At 42.8% G+C, this 19,207-nt stretch overlaps 1 protein-coding gene across 1 annotated transcript in view; it reads right to left on the bottom strand.

Moving 5' to 3' along the window:
* The window catches only part of OCA2 (OCA2 melanosomal transmembrane protein), a 435,982-nt gene that overhangs the window by 165,864 nt on the left and 250,911 nt on the right, over positions 1-19,207 (bottom strand). The window contains exons 20-21 of the mRNA XM_077868273.1: positions 9,150-9,209; positions 8,437-8,541 (exon numbers count right to left, since the gene is read on the bottom strand). Of these exons, the coding sequence (XP_077724399.1) occupies positions 8,437-8,541; positions 9,150-9,209 (165 nt within the window). The remainder of the gene's footprint in view (positions 1-8,436; positions 8,542-9,149; positions 9,210-19,207) is intronic.

Here is a 19,207-nt window from a genome sequence, read left to right as displayed (position 1 = left end):
GACCAAAGAGGAGCGGCTGCATGGGTAGGAGGAGAACCTTGAGGAGCCAAGCAGGAAAAGGATCACAAGGGGAAGAGAGGCTGCCTCTACCATGTGCTGCTGACAGGCCAGGTTAGAAGAGAACCAGGAGCATCACTTGGATTTCTCACAAGGGTGAATACCATGAGGTCTTGCAGTGGGGTCAAGAGAAAAATGAAGAGGGATTACAGCAAGATGAGGGTGGCAAGGATAGACGATGCTTTCACAGAGTTGGTTGTTAAAGGAAGTAGAGGAAAGGGAAGAGAGCCATAGAGACGCATGGCTCACTGAGGGAGAGATGGCAGCATGTTTAGAACCTGATGAGGATGATGTAGTGGAGAGTGAAAAATAAATTATGTAGGAAAGAACTGTGGCTTTGGGGCCAGGTAGCGGGGCTGGCCTCCACTGAGACTAGGAATCCCTTCCATTTAACTGGAAGGAAGGTAGGATGCACTGGGCAGCCACAGTGGTCATTACTTGTAAAACCTCCCATATGACTGCTTTTATCTTGTCACAAAGGGGAAGCAAGGTCATCAACTGTGAGGAAGGAAGAGGAGGGCAGGGCGCTGGAGGCTCAAAGAGAGAAAAGAGGTGTGCTAGAGTCAAGAGTCATGGGCAGATGAGGCCCAGGGAGAAGTTGTGTGGCTGGCAGCAGTAAGGAATCATGAGGGAAGTGCTGTGGCTGGGAGGCAAGATGGCAATGCAGGTGCTTGCTGCTCGCTCCATTGTCTGTGCATGTAGGGTGGGGAGGCAGGAGGCAGGCTTAACCTGGTCATGGGTAGTGCTTTGCCAATGACCGTAAAGCCAAATAGAGGCAAGGGAGATAAGAATTAATACACAGAAATAATAATAGCCATGACAGGTAGATGTTTAAAGAGGAAAGAGAGTCCAGAGGAAGGTAGGTCAGCTGGAAGGGCTGTTGACTTGAGGAACAAAGTTATCAACAACAACAAACCCTAGGGCAGGGTCCAGAACTGAGTTATATTTCCCTTTGCAGGTACACAAAGACTTTAAGGGAGCTAAAGCACATGGGTAGTATTAAGGTAATCAATTTCCAGATCTTCCATACATTGTCAAAGTGAGCTGCTTTCAGTCCTAGATAATGAATGTCCTAGGGTCCATGCAAAGAGAGGGAGGAGGGATGGTTCCTGGAACATGGCCCAGTGGATATTGAAAATCATGCAGTTGTTGGGAAAGGTTCTGCTTGGACGGCTCCCAGCTGAGCCCCCAGAGATCCTTAACACAGGAAGGAATGCAGGTGAGGTTGGACTGCTGCCTACTCCAGGGCCCATTTGGGATGCCTGCTAGGCCTACACACACTGCCTGCTATGCCAAGCCAAGATGCTCTACATTCCCCTGAGACTTCTAGTTTGGTTTTGGGTCTGCACAAAACAATTCTCTTCTTGATATTGCTACAGAGTCATCCTAGGACAGCCATCACTTCACCCCATGCAATGTTACTTGCAACATCCCCACACATGGCACTGTACAAAAAAGACCAGCTGAGTGCCCACTGCTGGGCTGTTCACCTCAGCTATGCCCACAAGGAGTTCTGGGGGGGAAAAGTGGCTAGCTCATATATTTTAAGTTAATATGTAAAGTTTGTCATCCTAATTTAAAATAGTTCCCAAGATGACAAAACATGAGAGACACCTAACTCTGGGAAACGAACAAGGGGTAGTGGAAAGGGAGGTGGGCGGGGGGTTGGGGTGACTGGGGGATGGGCCTTGAGGGGGGCACTTGGCGGGATGAGCACTGGTGTTATGCTGTATGTTGGCAAACTGAACTTCAATTAAAAAAAAAGTAGTTCCCCAGAATGTAATTGCTAGCATATGTTGACATTATTAAACAAAAGCATTCCATCATTTTTTAAGTCTATACACTTATATTCAAATATTGCAATATTACTTCATCCAAAAACACATATAAAGCTCTTTTTCAGATATCTGAGCAGGACACATGCCTTGCTGCCTGACCTTTAACGCCTACAATGGGCCTCTGATCCAGGACCCTGGGAAGGATGGCTCCTGACAGAGTGGCAGGAGAATTAACAAAGGGAGGCTGGCTAAGCTGTCCCTTACAGGGGTGAAAGAAATGCATGGCACAAGATGCCCAGAGAGGGCATGACGTGGCCCAGGTAGCCAACAACAGGGCAAGGGGCTGCCCTGGGACATGAGGCAATGCAAAGGGGCAGGCATGGCACTTTCATGTGGACAGCTGCTCTAGTACATCCCTGTGTAATATCAGACAGTGGGCTCCAAGAGGAGAGGCTATTCTGTGAAAGAATGTAAACAGCAGAAGCCAGCAGGATCATTTTTGAAATTTGAATTTACTGTCAACATTCGAGAGTTGAGAATTTTTCAGAGAAATATAGTGATACCTGCTGGTTTTTTTTTGTTTTTTTGTTTTGTTTTTTGTTTTGTTTTTGTTTTTGTTTTTGTTTTTTATCAAGTAAGTTCACACACTAAGCCTACTTCCTTGTAGGGAGACGATGCATCACAACCAGACAGGTATTGCCCTCCCTCTGACCCAGAGTACCTTGCCCTCTCTCTAAGCCCATATCACCTTCCCTTCCTGCATCTACCACACCCTGTGCCCAGCACACTTCCTGCATCTACCACTCCCTGTGCCCAGCACACCTGCTCTCCCTCTACTCACCACACCAATCCTCCCTGTACCTACCACCTGCCTTCCTTAAACCCACCACCACTGGGGGTCAGTGTTCACTTATCTCCAGCTAGCACTCTTGCTGATTTGTCATTTTGCTGCTGATATCTGCCAACTGTCCCCAGGTGAGACATTAAATTTGGACACTCAATCTAGAGATTTGTTCCAGCCATCTCTGTTAGATGGGAACGTGCTTGGGCCTCTGAAGAATTACCCACTCCTGGCTGGATTCCTTTTGTATGCAATTTAACAAGTGCCCCAGGTAAATACCAAGGACAGTTTGCATCTTCACAGGAGATCCTGAGAATGGAGGGGGTGGAATTGTAGTTCTGCAGTGGCAGGTTCATATTTATAGTGGTAGGGAAACACCCCCAGATGGGGCCTTGGACCAGACCAGCACATCTCCAGTGCACATGTGCAGGTGGTCACATCTTGTCCATGTGCAGGTTCTGAATTGGTAGGCTGGGTAGCCAAGACATGCATCTGTAGAAGCTCCAAGGCTGCTGACACCCAGACTGCACTTGAGATGGAGAGGCTGCACATTGTCAATGTAATGCATTCCTTTTCTTCTTCCTGGAACTCTTATTACCATGCTAGGTCTCCTGGGTCTCACCAAATCCTATCTTTTTTCATGATTCTATTCCTTTGTACTTTTGCTCTGTACTTTTATAGTTAGCACTTTCACTTGGCTTCAAATCCACTCACTCAGGTCCAACACTGACTTTTCATCAATTAATTATTCAATATTTTTTAAAAAGTCATACGTTTTAATTCCAGAAAGTATTTTTTGTTCAATGCTTAAAACCTCCCTGAGTGTTCTTATAATTTCTTGTTTGTTTTCCTATGTCTCTGGGACATGCTGTGATCAATCTTCTCTGAGGGTATTGGTGCCCCACATGTGCCACTTGATTTTTGTGGAGTGTCATGGAGCTAGGATCCGGCACTGTAGTGGCCAGTCTTCAAGTCATGGAAGGTGAAGGACCCTCAGCCTGAGCACTACAGGGCCTCTCAAAGGCCATTCTCTCTAGGAAGTAGGGGAGCCCCTCCCAAAGAAGTTGGGCACTACCCCAAGGGGCTGACTTGCAACCTGACAGCCTGCCAGTACCACAGTCATTAAACTGCAGAAGCTCTGCCAACCTAAAAGGGAAACAGCATCTCTCTGCTGCTGTCACTTCTGTTTCTCTAACCCAGTGCATTCTCAGCTTGTACAATGATAGAGCTGGGATTCAAGCCCAGACCCACCTTCTCCAGAACCTGAACTGTTAATTGCTACAAATGCTCATGTTCTTTTTTTTTTAAGTGCTCATGTTATCAAACCTAACTGCAATCTGCTGGACGAGGTTCAACCCTGCACATTATTTTGATCCTGGGTGTTTTAAGACAGGATGAGCAAAAACAAAATGAGGCTATAAAAACAACAAAAGCACATGTGAAATGCTTCTGAATTTACCGCCCCGAAAAAGCATTTTCTTTGTCAAGGGTTATGGCAGTCTGCCCTCTGTCCTAGCAGGTAGCAAGGACAAGATGACAAAGACCTACAGGAAGAAGGTAGATGAGAACAAGCCATGAAAAACTGACTTCCACACCAAGCCTGAATGATAATACAGATAATGATGAGGATCCAAGAAGTCAGAGACAACCCACAAAATTATGCGCATAAATTACCATCCTTTGAAATTAACATCCAGGACAAGAATAATCACATTTTAACTTGAAAATAGCCTAAGAATTCTTCCTGTTCAAGCAAATGAGGCTGAAAAGATTTAAATGGAGAAAGGCTGTCAGGGAATTCTCAGTCATCAGCAATGTATTGCAGGTTTCCAATAGTCTATAGTACAATGTACTGGGGACCTGAGAAAACTGCCTATGAAAACAGGTCTGAGTTCACCTTGGCTCCCGCAGCTCCTTGTCAACAGTAGACAGGAAGGGGAAGGAAGGTGAGGCACGGATGTCAACGGGATTACATAGTATGGAAATATTCATTAAGGCTAAGAAAGACAATACCATATGATTTCACTATAAATGGAATACCCCCCCCCCAAAAAAAAAAAAAAAAACAACAAAAGAGAAAAAGACAAAAAGCAGAATCAGACTTACAAATACAGAGAATTAACTGATGGTTGCCAGAGGGGAGGAGGAGGGGTTGGGCAAAATGGGTGAAGGGGAGTGAAAGATACTGGCTATTGTTATGGAATGAATAAATCACCGAAATAGAAGGCACAGCATAAAGGATACAGTTAGTGATAAAATAACAGAAATGTGTTAGGACTGATGGTAGTTACACTTGTGGTGAACACAGCATAATGTGTAAACGTGTCAAATCACTATGTTGTACATCTGAAACTAATGTAACATTGTGTGTCAACTATACTAAAAAAAAAAAAAAAAAAAAAAGAATACACTTCAAGTGATTAGCACTGAACAATGTGTATAGAATTGTTGAATCGTTATATTGCATAAGCTATAGAACACTGTTAGCTATACTTCAATTAAAAACAATAAAAATTAAAGGGGTTCCTGGTTGGCTCAGTCTATTAAGTGTATATGACTCGTGATCTCAGCTCAGGTATTACCTCTCACAGTCATAACTTCAAGCCCCACAGTGGGCTCCATGCTGGATGTGGAGTCTACTTACCAATTAATTAATTAGTTAATTAATTAAAAATTAAAGACAAAACAAAAAGGAAATATTTCCAAACCAGTTGATGGGTAGTCACCATCCAAAACCCCCAGTGCCTCCCCTTTGGGTCCCACTCTGCCCCAAGCAAGTAACAGTGACACAGAGTAAGAGGAGAGAGGGGGCTTCACGCTTCCTCCTTCAGAGGCTCCATGTCTATTCTGATTGCCCTAAATAATGATGCAATATCAAGTTGACCTAATAATGTTAAATATTGTTTAATAGTATTACCATTAAAAATAAGCAAAAGTTAAAATGAAGGGGAGAGCCCATGGAATAAGGAAAATTTAAAGAAGCAAAGCTAATCCCAAAAAAACCCTGGGGTGCTCTTCAAAACCCAGCTGTGCTTTGTTGTAATTTTCAATGAAGCTCCACCCAGCCAAATTAAAAAGCCAAATTAAAGAGCCCATCTACAACTTAGTTCTTTCGACCCTGTATACTTGAGATTAGTAAAAATTCAATAGCATGATCCTGCCTGTTAGAAATTAAGTCTTTTGCATTTCCTGAATTATTTGGTGTTCTCTCTGACCGATGGAAGAAGAGAAATGTCACGAACAAATGTGAATAGTGTTTCCTACTTGCTGAGTTCAGCTCAGAGCTGACAGTATGAATACTGGAGGAATGATCGCCAACCTAAAGACACACTCTGGGGAGAAGACATCACCCAGGAAAAGATGGACTTTGTTTTGTCTCTCCAACTCACTGACTTGAAATATTGGAATCATGCTCATAATTCTCTAAAGAAACTTTGAGTAGATGCCTCACAGCCTTGTCAGACACAACCTCAGTCTCCCCACTATCACGTCTACCAGCATTCCTCATCATTGGAAATGCTGAATGTATCTGTCACATTTCTGACCCTTTTTAGTTATATTTTCACACATGTTAAAATTTCCATGGACATGTATCCTGTTGACCTGGGGAATGACTTTGGCCAGAGTGTGTTCTCACAGCAGAATGAAGTTTGGCTGAAACACAGGCTGTCCTCTGCATGCTAGGCAGTTGGGACATGGGTTGCAGCTCCAATGTTTTCACTGCATATATAATGGCCACAAGCAGACAAACCTATCTCTACCCCTGTTTTGACCTAATAGTACTTCCACAGAATTTTCTTAGGTCTCCTTGGTTAGCCTCCAGGAAAACAGCAAAGCTGAGAATATGGGAATCTCACAAACCTAAAATCCAACCCAGAAACCAGACCGGTTTGGGCCCTCCAGACTAAGGTGAAAACCTGGATGACTCTCCATGTTCTCCTCTGATGCAGCTACTATGGATACCTGCTGAGTCATAGAACAGAGATTTGGGAGTTTTAGAAAGCTGCACGCCAATTTGTGCAATAGCTGTATTTTCAGTCTCTCAGCATTTGGTGTCTGTCCATGTTGATTCACATAAACCAAGATCTTTCCCTTGTTACCTTCCATAGTGTGCTATCACATGAATGGATATGCCCCAGATGCATTAGGGTAGTCCCCTCAGCACAGGGAAGAAGGGACACAATCCTAGAGGTTAAGGGAAGGAACAGAGAATGTCATGTTCATCTATATAATACTTCATTTCTTAAAAATAAACAATAAAACCCAAGCAAAGAGAATACAATATTTTAACTTCCTCATTTGTGGTGGTGAGCATACAGATATTATATTATCCTCTGTGATTCTCTCGATTTTTTAAATTTAAATTTTAGGTAAGTTAAAATTGTTAAAATGAAAACATTGTAAATGTCATATTTTTAGAAAATGGAGGAGCCAAAATTTCTAACAATAGGTACCCTCTCATCTACTCCCAGACAAGATCTGGGTCCTGAAACTAGAAGCCTCCCAAGAGGCAGGGTGTAGTAACTTCCTGAACATGCAGACCCCTCGGGACTGATCAAGGTTTACTGTGGCCACACTGTGTGGCCTCATGGGTTCGCACACAACTGTGTCTTCTGGGGACCACCTCATCTGAGAACAGAAGGCACATACAAGCTGAACTGGCATGTCAGAAGCCCAGGGCCGAGCTGCCTTAGTCTGCTTGAGAAATGCTGCAGCCCTTGGCGCTCTGTGGGGCCACAGAATCACAGTCACAGTCATGATAGTGCCTGCTGAGTACAAACCAGGACATTCAACAACTTCTGTACAACTTCTCTAATTCAGTACTTCATGACAAAATAATAACAGCCACAGAATTAGCTCAAAATTAACAAGTCCAGGTCATGGAAGAATAATAGCTAGGTAACTTGAGTGTCAACCTGCAGACACTGTGATCCCAGCAATGAGTGAGTGACATTGAGTGTCAGGTCAGCCTAAGGTCCTGTGAGAGAGAGCACTGCCCTACTCCTCAATGCCAGGAGCCTCCTTGCACAGGCTGTTGAGCAGGGGTATGGTTGGGCCGTCAAGGTCACAAGAACAGAGAAAATTCCCCTGTCCAGAGTCCAGTCATGAGGAATGTTCACTCATGCTTAGCATACCTGGGACCTCAGGTGTTCATGACAGGACTCCCAGTTCCTGTATGCAAGCCCCCATTCCTGCCTTTACATAGCCACACCAGGGATTCACAATTCCGCCAAACACCTATCAGTGATGGCAGAAGACACAGCAAAAACAGGGCTTGCCAGCCTTGTATAAGGCCTTCAATGTGTATCCCAATCTCAGCTGCAGTCAGGACCACACAAAGAACTCAAAATCCTGCCCAAGCCAAGTGCAAGAAGCCACACATGGGTGGCTTCTGTATTCATGGGGAATAATTCATGTTTGCCTTCAACCAGCCTGTCTTTGGTGTCTTACAATTTTCTTTAAAAAAGAAAAAAAAACAGACTGTCTTTTCCATGAGGTATGGTAGCTTTCAGTTGACTAACCCTGAAACAACTAGTTACTGATACACTGCCCACTGCAGGCCCATGGATTCCAGCCTGCAGTATGGACTAAGCACCCCTGGCCCAGCTGGACCCAAGCTTTGCCACCTTTCTACCATAGCTATGAGTGCAGCAAGGGGACAAGGTTCATTCTCTGCTTCCTCTGGAAGGAAGAGTGAGCCCAGGTCATGTCCAGGCTGAAAGTCAGGTCCTCATAACATGGAGGAAGAGTGCAACTCACCATGGTTGCAGTGAATGGGATGTTGTCAATCAAGGAAGATGCAATGGCTGACACCCAGACCACCAGGATGATGGCAGTTGCAAGGCGCCGATCCTCTGGGACCATCTGGAAGGGAGCAGATAATAGCAGTGCTATGTATCACAGTGGCATTGATATAAATCACACATACTGCAGATGTGATGGTAGGACATGTGAGGCTCACAGAGCTGTCAGTCCTTCCTTTCACAAAGGAGAAGACCAAGGCAGTCCCAGGTGTGCAAACAGGACCAGCCTGGGCTTTCCTGGCTAATACTAGGAGCCTCAGCTGGGTCTCTAGGAAACTGGGAAGAGTGATTCCCAGCCATACCCAAGCCAATTAGCTCCTGGGGAGGGGAGCTAGATGGTCCCATTCTTGGTGGCAGCACATACTGGTTACATGGACCTGATGTCCCAGCAGAGCCCTCTGGGGCTGTGCATTCATTTACTAACACTGGTGTCTACCACTCTCCTTCTTAGATGGTTTTAACTAAAGGCTAATAGCAAAATTGTAGGCATCTACAATTGTATATTCTTTGGAAAAAGTCTCACTTCATCTCTAGGCTACACAGGATAAAAAAGTTTCCATGCTGTATTTTTTAAATAATTTGTGACCTATTCTTACCAGATTTTTTTTTTTTTTTACAAAATCAAAGTAACAGTGGCTGAAGCACATTCTGTTGCAGTATTTAATGTACCTTTATCAGCAAAGCAGTCTGTTCTCCGACATATTCTATTAAGTGGAGATGTGCCAGTGCCTAGAAGAAATGGATATATGATGAGAATCAGTTTAAAACTGAGAATATATGCTTTTTTTTTTTCAAAAAACAGGTCTGTAAAATGAAAATAAGTGAACATAAAGCAGGTCCAGGCTCTCATGTCTTATAAAGGATCAGACTCAAATATACAGTCTATAAATAATTTACTATCAGATAGGTACAATGAAGATTCACTGAGAAGCACAATACCAGAGGCAGGAATTTCTCATTGATTTGTGTTACTGTCTACATTAAATTTAAATTTGAATGGAATGCCATCTCTTTAGGGTCAGTGTACAGGAGCACTGTTCAACTGTGTATAGGAAATGTCACTCCATATAGAAGATCTTTCAAATAACTTGCATTTCAAATTTCTTTTTTGAAGTTCAACATCACAGAGTTTTAGAAAAATCAAAGAAAATGCATGGTTTTTATGACTGTCAAAGAAAAAAAGAAAAGGTCTATTTAAATGAAGCATGTGACTCTTTTCTCAGTACTAGAAAAAAATTACTTTTCTCAGTAATTGAAAAAAAATATGTCTATAAAAAGGTAGGAAAGAAGACTGGTTGGAGGAGATGTAAATGCAAGAGCTGTTACGCTCAGGCTGCCACCCTGGTGCAGCGAGGGAAGGCATCAATTGTTGCCCACTGCATCCTGGACAGTAAGTACCAATAGGGAACCAGACATGCAGGTGACTCAGGTGTCTTGCACCTCTCAAATATGGCCTTTTCACTGTGATGTCACCATGCTGACTGACTATAGATACCGAAAACATCAGCTTTACCATGTTTAAATACAAGTTTACAACTTCTCCATCCACATGTACAGCTGTTTGTTAGTCTTTGTTTAAAGGCTGTGGAAAGCAAATTTTTTTAATCACAATTTGCAACCAGGTTTACTATTATATCAACAAAATCATAAGGTCAAATCTATTTAGATACATCTGTTCACAAATCTAGTCAGCACTGTTGACATTAGGAACTGAATCATTCTTCATGGTGGGGGCTGTCCTATACATTGTGGCAAGTTTACCATCCCTGGCTTCTACTCCCCAGTGTGACAACTGAAAATGTCTCCAGGCAGTGCCAATGATGCCACAAAATCAGCCCCGACCTCCTGATAAGAATCACTTTTTGGATTTACAATATTCCATGAATAAATAAAATTTTTAATTTGCAAAACATAAATGTAGTCACTATTTTATTTCATTTTATAATGAAATATTGATTCATATATTGATTCAAAGAAAAGCCAGGTCTAAACCAGATTAAAACTTCCTGCTGGATATCAAATAAAGATGATTATATATGTGTGTATACATACACATACATATACAGACATACACATACACAGTACCATGTCCACACCTTGATATGTCCTTATAAGGCCAAAGAAAAATGAAAGTTAAAATAGAGGTATATAATAAGAACTCCTTTATAATATGGAAATGAAATAAATATGTAACACTTAACTCTACCAAACCTTTCATACTGGATGACATATATTGTTCAATTTTCAATTCACTGACCTTTTCCTTTGTCATATTCATTCTGCTATTCAACCCATAAAGTTGTTTTAATGAAAGTGTTATGTTTTTAAGTTCTGACCTTTGCATTTGCTTCTGTTTTATAATTTGTTTCTCTCCTAAAGATTGCTATGTTCACTCATTTCAAATTTATTTTTCTTTACTTCATTTAAATGTTATAACAATTACTTTAGATTTTTTTTAAATTTTTATTTATTTATTTATTTTTAATTTATTTTTTATTGGTGTTCAATTTACTAACATACAGAATAACCCCCAGTGCCCATCACCCATTCACTCCCACCCCCCGCCCTCCTCCCCTTCTACCACCTCTAGTTCGTTTCCCAGAGTTAGGAGTCTTTACGTTCTGTCTCCCTTTCTGATATTTCCCACACATTTCTTCTCCCTTCCCTTATATTCCCTTTCACTATTATTTATATTCCCCAAATGAATGAGAACATATAATGTTTGTCCTTCTCCGACTGACTTACTTCACTCAGCATAATACCCTCCAGGTCCATCCACGTTGAAGCAAATGGTGGGTATTTGTCATTTCTAATGGCTGAGTAATATTCCATTGTATACATAAACCACATCTTCTTTATCCATTCATCTTTCAATGGACACCGAGGCTCCTTCCACAGTTTGGCTATCGTGGCCATTGCTGCTATAAACATCGGGGTGCAGGTGTCCCGGCGTTTCATTGCATCTGTATCTTTGGGGTAAATCCCCAACAGTGCAATTGCTGGGTCGTAGGGCAGGTATATTTTTAACTCTTCGAGGAACCTCCACACAGTTTTCCAGAGTGGCTGCACCAGTTCACATTCCCACCAACAGTGTAAGAGGGTTCCCTTTTCTCCGCATCCTCTCCAACATTTCTTGTTTCCTGCCTTGTTAATTTGCCCCATTCTCACTGGTGTGAGGTGGTATCTCATTGTGGTTTTGATTTGTATTTCCCTGATGGCAAGTGATGCGGAGCATTTTCTCATATGCATGTTGGCCATGTCTATGTCTTCCTCTGTGAGATTTCTCTTCATGTCTTTTGTCTTTTGTCCATTTCATGATGGGATTGTTTGTTTCTTTGGTGTTGAGTTTAAGAAGTTCTTTATAGATCTTGGAAACTAGATCTTCATCTGATATGTCATTTGCAAATATCTTCTCCCATTCTGTAGGTTGTCTTTTAGTTTTGTTGACTGTATCCTTTGCTGTGCAAAAGATTCTTATCTTGATGAAGTCCCAGTAGTTCATTTTTGCTTTTGTTTCTTTTGCCTTCGTGGATGTATCTTGCAAGAAGTTACTGTGGCCGAGTTAAAAAGGGTGTTGCCTGTGTTATCCTCCAGGATTTTGATGGACTCTTGTCTCACATTTAGATCTTTCATCCATTTTGAGTTTATCTTTGTGTATGGTGAAAGAGAGTGGTCTAGTTTCATTCTTCTGCATGTGGATGTCCAATTTTCCCAGCATCATTTATGGAAGAGACTGTCTTTCTTCCAATGGATAGTCTTTCCTCCTTTATCGAATATTAGTTGACCATAAAGTTCAGGGTCCACTTCTGGGTTCTCTATTCTGTTCCACTGATCTATGTGTCTGTTTTTGTACCAGTACCACACTGTCTTGATGACCACAGCTTTGTAGTACAACCTGAAATCTGGCATTGTGATGCCCCCAGATATGGTTTTCTTTATTAAAATTCCCATGGCTATTCGGGGTCTTTTCTGATTCCACACAAATCTTAAAATAATTTATTCTAACTCTCTGAAGAAAGTCCATGGTATTTTGATGGGATTGCATTAAACGTGTGTATTGCCCTGGGTAACATTGACATTTTCACAATATTAATTCTGCCAATCCATGAGCATGGAATATTTTTCCATCTCTTTGTGTCATCCTCAATTTCTTTCAGAAGTGTTCTATAGTTTTTAGGGTATAGATCCTTTACATCTTTGGTTAGGTTTATTCCTAGGTATCTTATGCTTTTGGGTGAAATTGTAAATGGGACTGACTCCTTAATTTCTCTTTCTTCAGTCTCATTGTTAGTGTATAGAAATGTCACAGATTTCTAGGCATTGATTTTGTATCCTGCCACACTACCGAATTGCTGTATGAGTTCTAGCAATCTTGGGGTGGAGACTTTTGGGTTTTCTATGTAGAGTATCATGTCATCGGCGAAGAGGGAGAGTTTGACTTCTTCTTTGCCAATTTGAATGCCTTTAATGTCTTTTTGTTGTCTGATTGCTGAGGCTAGGACTTCCAGTACTATGTTGAATAGCAGTGGTGAGAGTGGACATCCCTGTCTTGTTCCTGATCTTAGGGGAAAGGCTCCCAGTGCTTCCCCATTGAGAATGATATTTGCTGTGGGCTTTTCATAGATGGCTTTTAAGATGTCGAGGAATGTTCCCTCTATCCCTACACTCTGAAGAGTTTTGATCAGGAATGGATGCTGTATTTTGTCAAATGCTTTCTCTGCATCTAATGAGAGGATCATATGGTTCTTGGTTTTTCTCTTGCTGATATGATGAATCACATTGATTGTTTTACGGGTGTTGAACCAGCCTTGTGTCCCAGGGATAAATCCTACATGATCATGGTGAATAAATTACTTAATGTACTGTTGGATCCTATTGGCCAGTATCTTGTTGAGAATTTTTGCATCCACGTTCATCTGGGATATTGGTCTGTAAGTCTCCTTTTTGGTGGGGTCTTTGTCTGGTTTTGGATTAAGGTGATGCTGGCCTCATAGAACGAATTTGGAAGTACTCCATCTCTTTCTATCTTTCCAAACAGCTTTAGGAGAATAGGTATGGTTTCTTCTTTAAACGTTTGATAAAATTCCCCTGGGAAGCCATCTGGCCCTGGACTCTTGTGTCTTGGGAGGTTTTTGATGACTGCTTCAATTTCCTCCCTGGTTATTGGCCTGTTCAGGTTTTCTATTTCTTCCTGTTCCCGTTTTGGTAGTTTGTGGCTTTCCAGGAATGCGTCCATTTCTTCTAGATTGCCTAATTTATTGGCGTATAGCTGTTCATAATATGTTTTTAAAATCGTTTGTATTTCCTTGGTGTTGGTAGTGATCTCTCCTTTTTCATTCATGATTTTATTTTATTTTTTTTATTTTTATTTATTTATGATAGTCACAGAGAGAGAGAGAGAGGCAGAGACATAGGCAGAGGGAGAAGCAGGCTCCATGCACCGGGAGCCCGACGTGGGATTCGATCCCGGGTCTCCAGGATCATGCCCTGGGCCAAAGGCAGGCGCCAAACCGCTGCGCCACCCAGGGATCCCCATTCATGATTTTATTAATTTGAGTCTTCTCTCTCTTCTTTTTAATAAGGCTGGCTAATGGTTTATCTATCTTATTAATTCTTTCAAAGAACCAACTCCTGTTGATTGTTCCACAGTTCTTCTGGTCTCGATTTCGTTGAGTTCTGCTTGAATCTTTATTAACTCCCTTCTTCTCCCTGGGGCTAGGATCTATTTGCTGTTTTTTCTCTAGCTCCTTTATGTGTAAGGTTAGCTTTTGTATTTGAGTTCTTTCCAGTTTTTGAATGGATGCTTGCATTGCGATGTATTTCCCCCTTAGAACTGCTTTTGCTGCATCCCAAAGATTTTGAACGGTTGTATCTTTATTCTCATTAGTTTCCATGAATCTTTTTAATTCTTCCTTAATTTCCTGGTTGACCCTTTCATCTTTTAGCAGGATGGTCCTTAACCTCCATGTGTTTGAGGTCCTTCCAAACTTCTTGTTGTGATTTAGTTCTAATTTCAAGGCATTATGGTCTGAGAATATGCAGGGGACGATTCCAATCTTTTGGTATCAGTTCAGACCCGATTTTTGACCCAGTATGTGGTCTATTCTGGAGAAAGTTCCATGTGCACTTGAGAAGAATGTGTATTCAGTTGAGTTTGGATGTAAAGTTCTGTACATATCTGTGAAATCCATCTAGTCTAGTATATCATTTAAAGCTCTCGTTTTTGTGGTATGTTGTGCTTAGAAGACCTATCGAGTATAGAAAGAGCTAGATTGAAGTCACCAAGTATAAGTGTATTATTATCTAAGTATTTCTTCACTTTGGTTAATAATTGATTGATATATTTGGCAGCTCCCACATTCGGGGCATATAAATTGAGGATTGTTAAGTCCTCTTGTTGAATAGATCCTTTAAGTATGATATATTGTCCCTCTTCATCTCTCACTACAGTCTTTGGGGTAAATTTTAGTTTATCTGATATAAGGATGGCTACCCCTGCTTTCTTTTGAGGACCATTCGAATGGTAAATGGTTCTCCAACCTTTTATTTTCAGGCTGTAGGTGTCCTTCTGTCTAAAATGAGTCTCTTGTAGACAGCAAATAGATGGGTGCTGCTTTTTTATCCAGTCTGAAACCCTGCGCCTTTTGATGGGGTCATTAAGCCCGTTCACATTCAGAGTTACTATTGACAGATATGAGTTTAGTGTCATCATGATATCTATTCAGTCCTTGTTTTTGTGGAATGTTCCACTGAACTTCTTCTTAAAGGGGAATTTTAAGAGTCCCCCTTAAAATTTCTTGCAGAGCTGGTTTGGAGGTCACATATTCTTTTAGTTGCTGCCTGTCTTGGAAGCTCTTTATCTCTCCTTCCATTTTGAATGAGAGCCTTGCTGGATAAAGTATTCTTGGTTGCATGTTCTTCTCATTGAGGACCCTGAATATATCCTGCCAGCCCTTTCTGGCCTGCCAGGTCTCTGTGGAGAGGTCTGCTGTTACCCTAGTACTCCTCCCCATAAAAGTCAGGGATTTCTTGTGTCTTGCTGCTTTAAGGATCTTCTCTTTATCTTTGGAATTTGCAAGCTTCACTATTTTATGTCGTTGAACGGTTTTTATTGATTTTAGGGGGGGATCTCTCTATTTCCTGGATCTGAGTGCCTGTTTCCCTTCCCAGATTAGGAAAGTTTTCAGCTAGAATTTGTTCAAATACATATTCTGGCCCTCTGTCCCTTTCGGCACCCTCGGGAACACCAATTAAATGTAAGTTTTTCTTCCTCAGGTTGTCGTTTATTTCCCTTAATCTATCTTCATGGTCTTTTAATTGTTTGTCTCTTTTTTCCTCAGTTTCCCTCTTTGCCATGAACTTTTCCTCTATGTCACTCACTCGTTCTTCCACCTCGTTAACCCTCGTCGTTAGGACTTCCAGTTCGGATTGCATCTCATTCAATTGATTTGTAATTTCTGCCTGATTAGCTCTAAATTCTGCAGTCATGAAGTCTCTTGAGTCCTTTATGCTTTTTTCTAGAGCCACCAGTAGCTGTATAATAGTGCTTCTGATTTGGCTTTCTGACATTGAATTGTAATCCAGATTTTGTAACTCTGCGGGAGAGAGGACTGTTTCTGATTCTTTCTTTTGAGGTGAGGTTTTCCTTCTAGTCATTTTGCTCAGTGCAGAGTGGCCAAAAGCAAGTTGTATTGGGAAAAAGAGAAAAAGAGAGGAGAGAAAGAAGGAAAGAAAAGAGAAAGAGAAAAAAAAGGAAGAAAAAAACGAAAAAAAAGAAGAAAAAGAGAAAGAAAAACAAAGGAGAAAAAAGGGGGGTGGGGGAAGGAAACAAATCAAAAATCAAAACAAAACAAAACAAAACAAAAAAAGGACCACAGGGGAGTATCTTCTGATTCTGTGTACTTTAAGTCCCTTGGCTTCTCCTGGAAGTTGTCCGTCTAGCTGGTGTTCTGGGGGAGTGGCCTGTTGTGCTGATTTTCAGGTGTTAGCAGTTGGGGGAGCTGCTGTGCCCCTGCCTGGTGCAGGGCTCAGTGGGGGTTGTTTACCCTGTGAGACCCCAGGAGCAACAGCCCTAGTGCGGGGCCAGCTTTACAGCCCTGGATTCAGCCCCCGCAGTAACCCCGGAGCTCTCCGTCTGCAGGGCCTGGAGGCTCCGGGGCGGGCCGCTGATCTGCTCAGCTCGGGGCAGGAGCGTCCTTGCTGTCCTGGGGCCTCCCGGCCTCTGCCTGTCCCGGGGGAGGCGGGATCCTGGGCTGTGTCCCGGCGCCCGGTGCTCCGGAGCCTGCGCTGGTGGATTCGCGCTCCCGGTCTGCGCAACCCCCTCCACGGAGCCGTCGGCCGAGCCCTCCGAGCTGCTCCTGGAACCGCGCAGCCCCGTCCGCACGGAGCCTCTTCCTCCGCCCGAGCCCCTCCGAGCTGCTCCCCGGGGCCGCGCAGCCCCCTCTGCGGAGCCGCCCGAGCCCCTCCGAGTTGCTCCGGGTCCCGCCATGCGCGCTGCAGCCCTAAGGGAGCTCGGCGCACTCTCCCCGGGGCGCAGTTGCTCTGTTAGTGTCCCGGGGAGCCCGAGGGCATCCCCGCCCTCCTGGGTCCTGCTCCAGCTCCCTGCGAGCCCCTTTCCGCCCGGGAAGGTCGGTGCAGCTCCTGCGTCTCCCGGACGGGGCTCTCCTGTCCTGGGGACACTCACCCCGGCCTCAGCCCGGCTCCTCGCGGGGCCCCTCCCCCTTGGAGGCCTTTTGTTTCTTTATTTCTTTTTCCCCGTCTTCCTACCTTGATAGAAGCGCGAACTCTTCTCACTGTAGCATTCCAGGTGTTCTCTCTTTAATTCTCAGGCCGAATTCATAGATTTTCAGGATAATTTGAAGGTTTTCTAGGTAATTTGGTGGAGACAGGTGATTTGGAGACCCTACTCTTCCGCCATCTTGCCCCTCCCCTAATTTTTATTTATTTATGATAGTCACAGAGAGAGAGAGAGAGAGAGGCAGAGACACAGGCAGAGGGAGAAGCAGGCTCCATGCACCGGGAGCCCGACGTGGGATTCAATCCCAGGTCTCCAGGATCGTGCCCTGGGCCAAAGGCAGGCGCCAAACTGCTGCGCCACCCAGGGATCCCAGTTACTTTAGATTCTTTGGTCATTTCAATATCTGGATCATGTTGGGATTAAGATCTATTTATTGTTTTTTTTTTCCCCCTTGAGAATTGCTTACATTCTCCTCTTTCTTGTATGTTGAGTTCTTTGATATCATCTCCTGGATACTGTCAATGTTAAGATATGGAGACTCTGGGTCCTGTTATAATCTTCTGGAGATAATATTTTCTTCTCCTTTTCAGTTAGAAGTTAAGTTCAGATCACAATTTCTGTCTTACCATCCATGGGTAGTGTTTCAAATTCATATTTCCCATGGTAGTTTCGTTCTGTCTCACATATGCTGATTTCACAGCACTTGGAAACTTGTGCAGATGGTTCAAGTTTCTGTTGAATTCTTTAAACTTGCTATGTTGGTTTGTGCCTGTCCAGCATACAGTAATTTGAGACTTGTATGAATGGTTCTAATCTCAGATAGTTCTCTAGGCCTTCACTAGGCTGGTCTGGGACTGTACCACACATGCATCGTTCATAATTGTACATGCTGATGCATGCAATCAGGGTGTGGGATTCCCTGGTTCTTTCTTTTGAAATTCCCTCATTCTCCAGCCCACAGGTGCTCCTCTGGGTGCTAGGCATTTATGCCACCATGCCATGCCATGATGAGGCCTACCTGTCCTGGAGGGAAATCAGACAGAAAAAACAAAACAAAACAAAACAAAAAAACAACAGTGTCACTTCTCCAAGAGTATTAACTCCTTTCCACAATCTACTTGGTTTTGTTTATTTTTCAGAGTCCATGTATACTTGGTTTTTGTATTTTGTCCCGAATTTCAGTTGTAATCAGAGAGAGGAATAAATGTTAATAGGTTTATACCCCCCAAAAAAGAACTAGAATTCAATATTCTTTCATATTATGTAACTCAGTTAAAATACTCTTCCTTTAGCTAACTTCTAGATTTAAAAAGATTAAATATGCTATTTCTCCTCTGCCAAATTCTCTGCAATTGATCTGTGCACCATAATCACCATCCAGGGACATGGGCAGGGGCATAGCTAGAGCCCTCTGCAGGGTAACAGAGATCAACGTGAGTCACACAGCAACTCTGGATAAAGAGAGAAGGATGCAAGTCAAACTGAATCCTATAAGATTTGAAGGAAATGCTTAAAAGTACCATGACCATCAGTTGTACCAAGGTGGAAGTACAAGTACATCAGTATTCAAGAGGTCATATAGAAAGTCATGTGCTTTGAGAAAATGCTCCGCATCACTTGCCATCAGGAAAATACAAATCAAAACCACAATGAGATACCACCTCACACTAGTGAGAACAGTGAAAATTAACAAGACAGGAGATAACAAATGTTGGAGAGGATGTGGAGAAAGGGGAATCCTCTTGCACTGTTGGTGGGAACGTGAACTGGTGCAGCCACTCTGGAAAACTGTGTGGAGGTTCCTCAAAGAGTCAAAAAATAGAAATACTCTATGACTCAGCAATTGCACTGCTGGGGATTTACCCCAAAGATACAGATGCAGTGAAAGATCAAGACACCTGCACCCCAATGTTTATAGCAGCAATGTCCACAATAGCCAAACTGTGGAAGGAGCCTCAATGTTGTTCGATGAATGGATAAAGATGTGGTC

The sequence above is a fragment of the Canis aureus genome, chromosome 2, assembly GCF_053574225.1.
Source record: "Canis aureus isolate CA01 chromosome 2, VMU_Caureus_v.1.0, whole genome shotgun sequence".
NCBI lineage: Eukaryota > Metazoa > Chordata > Mammalia > Carnivora > Canidae > Canis > Canis aureus.
This window is presented reverse-complemented; position numbering and strand designations above follow the sequence as displayed.